Here is a 6,000-nt window from a genome sequence, read left to right on the forward strand (position 1 = left end):
ACAACTTCATATGGGAGATAAAAAGGTCACAGTCTGCTTCAGGCAATGTAAATCTTGATGAAGAGTTAATACATGTCCCTTATCTATTGCACATACGTAGAAAGACTGATGATGTTAATACCTTATTGTAAGTTATGTCAAATGAGTGGAAATCAATATTATACAGAAGGTTGTGTATCTGAAGCTGTAGAGCACCTGTAACTCAGGGCAAAAAAAGCACTATTTTTTAAAATATATCTCATATTGAGTGATATATGTTGAAGGCTTGTTTATATAGCTGCTTGCATTATTTAAACCCTCTGTGCTTTAGAAGAAAATACTCAACAAAAATATGCAAGAAAGTGGTTTTAATAAACTTCCAAGCATTGTAGAAGTCGATGCATAGATCTAGATAAACTGATATTAAAACACACTCGCTCTCATTTTAAACTATATTTGGAATGAATAATACCAGACTTCTTGCAAAGTTTTTAGTGGTATGTTTATAAACTGAAATACTTATAAAGTTCATAATGAAATACTGCTGTCTTCTTCATTTGAGGATGTAACAGATGTGTCTAAAATGCCATACGTTTATGAAATTATCTTGTATATAAACTTTAACTGTAGTTTGGTCTTAAATTCTTAATAAATTAGTCAAATCAGAGAGTGCAATTGGTAGCTAGTACCTTATGATAATAGATACAATTCTGTTTGTAATGCAACATAATGAGAAGTATTTGAAAAAAAAGAACACAGGACAGTAGCCATCTAAATTTATCAAAAGACAAATAACATGGTGCCATGCTTTTTTGCCTTCCTCTGGATCAACAGGGGTTAATTGTGGGCATAGCGTTCTGTTTAAGCTTTTCTTCTTTTTTTTTCATATCTCTATAGGTTGAACTCAACGGACATGTGTCTTTTTTCAACCTGACCAACTATGTAACTATGTACCCCCCCCATCCCCTTGTCTCCCAACACTGTATGGGAAGCAGGTAAAGTATACAATACCTAAAGTCAAAACTTTTTAAATTAAGTTTAGTTTGGTAGAGAATGGTAGAGACCCAACACAAAGTGAGAGGGAATGTTCTTAAAGAAATGGAGATCCTCTGTTAGACAGTTATCACCAGAACAAACTGGAAGATTTCCTCTCTATTCCTTTTCCGGTAACAACTCTGTGCCAGTGACCATAGTAACCAGGAGAACTATACATAGTGAATATCCGTAAAGGGAACATAAACAGTAATAAAAACAGAAATCTAACTGTTACCAACTCTATCCAATCTGAAAAATAGATACTTTAAGAAAGTTTATTTTGTTGAGACTTAATTTTAAAACAGGACCAGATCTATAAGGAATCTGTTGGAGTCCTTGTGTTGGTCCATAATCCATTACAAAATCTAGATCTTTTGATCAGCAGGAGGAGGATGGTGGTTTTATAACATATTTTGCAGAGCTGCATCTGTTGCTTCAGAACATATGGGAGAATTTATATGATGCTATGCAAGGGCAAATCTGTATCCCATGTTGGACTGCAGAGAGTACAAACAAGCTTTATAGAGTCTGGTATCAGTCATTTCAAAGTAATAGATCTCAAGATTATACTCTTGGGGATGTATTGTTCTATATTCATATCAAGGTTGCCAAAGGAAATAACAAATACCCTGTATCTCTGTATGTTGAATCACATCTGAGGGTATTCACTTTGTATGCAGAAATCCCAGGTAATCCAACTGAGCAGTGATCATCAGATATTCCAAATAGTATGTTTTATGTGCAAACCATTGCCCACAGAGTATATTAAAATTCCCAGTAATGTATTATGTCAAATTACAGGCCATCTACCATGCAATGCAGTTGCAAATGATATGAAGCTTCCACCACTGGGAAAACTAAAGGTTTTGGTAACAAAAAAGGATTGGTAGAAACAATTTACTGATCTGCAGTTCTTAAGGTAAACCTGTCAGGAGCGCTTGCTAAGCACCTTCTGAAATTACTAGTTGCTTGGTTCTTATATTGATCCTCTGTTTTCAATACTTTCTGAATCACTGACCTAGAACAAGTGTGCAAAAAAAGAAAAATCAAAGAAAAATCAGATTTTCTAATTTGCATATTTGTTTTGAATCAGTGTGGTTGATAAGGCAAATATACTTTCCACTTTGCAATCTAATTTGCCCTTTTCAGAGTTAAAGGAGAACTATGGGGTCAGTAAGCATTTTTCTTCTGTTATTCTTATTTTTGGAATGCATCCAACTTACCACGACACAATATCAGCATATTTTCAGTTTTCAAAAGCAGTCTCCATTTCCCCACACTATTGCAAAAAACAAGACAGAAACATAGTCCTGCTGTATATAGCTAAAGTTTGTCCTGCTGAAACAATGAAATAAAACTGTGGGTTGAAAATTCTTCATATCTATATTAAGTTTGTTTTTATACATAGTAATATGCAAGGAGATTTAAATGAGTTCCATATATATTACAGGAATCTGAGAATCTTTGAAAATGCGGTGGGTGCCAAGAAAAACGAAAAAGTAATCCTCATTGGCGTTTACTTGATGCACTATTATTTTATTTTTTTAAATGTAAAAAAATTATTTTCAAAATGTAAACTTTGCTTGTTTATTAGCAGAGTAAAGAAAATTGTATCTAGATTTCCCTATTATTATGTAAAAGATATGGAGATATGTCTGTTCCCTTCTCTTTGAATAGTTAGGGGCTCTTATAACATAATTCATATAAGACTTCTAGATTTATAGTTGAACTCCAGACACAAACACTTATTTTAAATGAATCACACTCTGCAAACCCAGATATTCCCATATTAAATGGGAGGTGACATCATCACTTTGCTTCACATAATTTGTTCAAATTATGAATTATTACAAAGGTGTGGAAGGGATCCAGCACACCCAGCCACTACAGTCTGCTGATAGAAAACTACAGGAGGGGGCAGATACAAGACCAGTCACTCTGAACAAGGTGAGAGAGCAGCAGCGATCAGTCTTTATTACAGGAAGCTCCTGCACAGCGACAATCTGGAATACTGTGCAGATCTAGAGGTGTCATTCAGCTGGCAGTGCTGTGTGATGGGTCTGTGTAAATCTCAGGACTGGATGGACAGAAATGCAAATCCTTGGGCAGGTCAAACATCTTTCTGTATGTTTTTCATGTGTGTAGTGTTTATTTACCTTTTTTTACCTGGTGTTCAGATTTAAGGCCTTACTGGCTAATGGTGGCATGGAGATTTTAAATATTTGTTTTCCTATAGGTTGAACTTGATGGACTTTTTTTTTTTAATCTGACTAACTATGTAACGGTAAATATTGCAGTGATATGTTTATTACAGTTTTTCAGGTTTCCCCAATTTGCCTTTGAATTGGTAAGAACTACTCCATTCCTAACATCATACCACAACATCATAAAATATGGTAAGTGTAAAGATGGGACAGCAGGGTAGGTCAGTACAGGAACATGTCCAGAGAGTATCAGTAAATGGCTCTTTCTCAGATTGGTCAAGTGTCAGGAGTGGCATGCCCCAGGGTTCTGTGCTAGGCCCCATACTGTTTCACCTGTTTATTAATGATATCGGGGAAGGTGTTAATACCATGTTTCTGTGTTTGCAGATGATACTAAAATTGGGAGGGTAATAGACACGGACTTAGACATTATAACATTACAGGAGGACATGGATAAAATAGGGGAGTGGGCAACTATATGGCAGATGAGGTTTAATGTTGAAACATGTAAACTAATGCATTTTGGGGTTAAAAATAGGCAAGCGGAATACATATTAATGAGAACTCCACTAGGGAAATCAGAAATGGAAAAAGAGTTGGGGGTCAAAGTAGACCACAGATTGAATAATAGTTTAAAATGCAAGGCTGCAGCAAACAAAGCTAGCAATTACTGTCTTGTATTAAAAATGAAATGTACTGTAGAGACAAGGCAATAATCTTGCCACTTTATAGATCAATAGTTCGGCCTCATCTTGAGTATGCGGTTCAATTTTGGTCACCAATCAACAGAAAGGATGTCCTGGAGCTGGAGAGAGTCCAGAGAAGGGCAACTAAATGAATTAAGGGGCTGGAGGATCAAAGATATGAGACAAGGTTGCTAAATGTAAACCTTTTCATGCTGGATGTAAGAAGATTAGGAGGGGACATGATTTTGATGTACAAAATGTTTGGTGGTGATGGCAACATCAGCAATAAACTTTTTTTACTCTAAACTCCCTAACAAAGACTAGAGGCCACCACCTAAAATTGGTGAAGAAAAGATTTAACCACACAGGGCACAGGGGATTATTTTCAGTCAGAGTGGTTACATTTTGGAACTCTCTGCCACAAGCAGTGGTATCAGCAGAGAGTATTGAATCATTAAAAAATCAATTAGATATCTTTCTCAGAGACCGTAACATACAGGGGTACAGGTACTCTTAAAACCTTAGACCCCCAAGGGACACATATACACACATGCACGCACTACACACACACTTACACATAAATGTTGAACTTGATGGGCCTGTGTCAACCTCAAATACTATGGGGTCTATTCACTAAGCTGCCGTAGGCGACTAACCGACCCCAAGCGAAGTGAGCCGAACGCTGTTCGGCTATTCACTTCAGGCTGGTACGGCTGATTCCAGTTGTATATCAGCTGAAATCAGCCATACATTGGGTGGCTTCGGGTTATGCTGAGCATATTCGGCCGACCCGAAGTGCAGAAGGAGTTCGACTCAGCCGATCCAACATCTGGATCGGCTAAGCCGAACCTCCGGCAGGCTTCTCGCTGCTGTCCGGTCTATTCTCATAGATGCCGAACAGCAGTGAGTAAATAGCCGAATGCAGTGGGCGGGATGCAATAGCTAGTTTACTATTGGATATTGCAAATTGAAATAGCCAATAGGAATCTAGCTATGCATTCCGATGGTGATTTCTCTTTTTTTTGTCAGAAGAAGAAAAAAAAAACGAGCAGGGAAAGGTTTACTCTGATCGATCTAACAGAGTGAACCTTTTTGGGAGAAAATGTTTCTCTCCAGGGCGGCCGAGAGCCTATTAGACTCCCAGAGCGTCCGGGGGAGGAATGACAGATGGCGTTCCTGGTTACCAGGTAACACTGAGAACACGGAGAGGCTGCTGTGATATCATAGTGGCCCAGCCGGGTTCTCAGTGTGTAATGACAGCGCCCCTGGTTAACTGGTAACCAAGGACGCTGATCTCTCTGCAAGTGGCCGAAGACAGCCGTAAGATCACGGCTGGTTCCGGCCAGCTGTAAGAAGCAGGCTGTCGGCCGGCCTTGGCCTGCCAGCTTCGGCTTTCACCTCAGCTCAGTCGAGCCGAAGCATATGCCTTCAGCTCGACTGAGCCGCTCGGCCCACTTCGGTAGCTGTACAGGCTATAGTTAATAGTAGAGATGCACCGATATATCGGCCGCCAAAACATATCGGCCGAAAATGGCACTTTGGCATAATGCCGAAAGTGCCATATTTTTCTGCCGAACCTTAGGCGCATCCCTGATTTTTTCCTCCCTGCTGGGTGCTGCTCTATGTCCCAGCGGGGAGAAGAGAAAGTGACAGCCGGCCGAGTGCTGCGGTGGAGAGCGCTGTGAGTGGCCGGCGTCTCCTCCCACACCGCTCTGCCGCCTATCACAGTCTGGCAGATTGGTGTGTGGGCGGAGACAGCGCTGTCACAGGAGGCTGGGCTTTCCTTTCTACACCGCTCAATCAGCCTCCTGCGTCAGAGAGAAGAGCAAGGTACACACAGTGTTTGTATATAATTGAGGATATGGTATGTTAACTATATCCTCAATTATGAATGAATGGGAGTGATCTACATCATCCCCCATTCATTCATAATTGTAGTTATAGTAAACAAACCATCTCATGTTATCAATGAACAAGAACACTCATAGAGGATTCCTGTTAGACCCCTAATATGTCGCCGAAGCCCCTAAAAGTAAAGTAAAAAATAAAAATATTTAATAAAAAATGAATTTATAAATAAAAATAAATATAAAAAA

The 6,000-nt window shown here is 39.1% G+C and overlaps 1 protein-coding gene across 2 annotated transcripts in view; it reads right to left on the reverse strand.

Moving 5' to 3' along the window:
- The window catches only part of GALNTL6 (polypeptide N-acetylgalactosaminyltransferase-like 6), a 996,922-nt gene that overhangs the window by 857,528 nt on the left and 133,394 nt on the right, over positions 1-6,000 (reverse strand). The window contains exon 2 of one of the 2 annotated variants that reach the window (XM_018555137.1): positions 4,754-4,782. The exons of the other annotated variant lie outside the window; for it this stretch is intronic. Coding sequence (XP_018410639.1) covers positions 4,754-4,782 — 29 coding nt within the window. The remainder of the gene's footprint in view (positions 1-4,753; positions 4,783-6,000) is intronic. 2 annotated transcript variants of the gene reach the window in all.

The sequence above is a fragment of the Nanorana parkeri genome, unplaced genomic scaffold, assembly GCF_000935625.1.
Source record: "Nanorana parkeri isolate BGI_ZX_2015 unplaced genomic scaffold, ASM93562v1 scaffold185, whole genome shotgun sequence".
In the NCBI taxonomy this organism is placed as follows: domain Eukaryota; kingdom Metazoa; phylum Chordata; class Amphibia; order Anura; family Dicroglossidae; genus Nanorana; species Nanorana parkeri.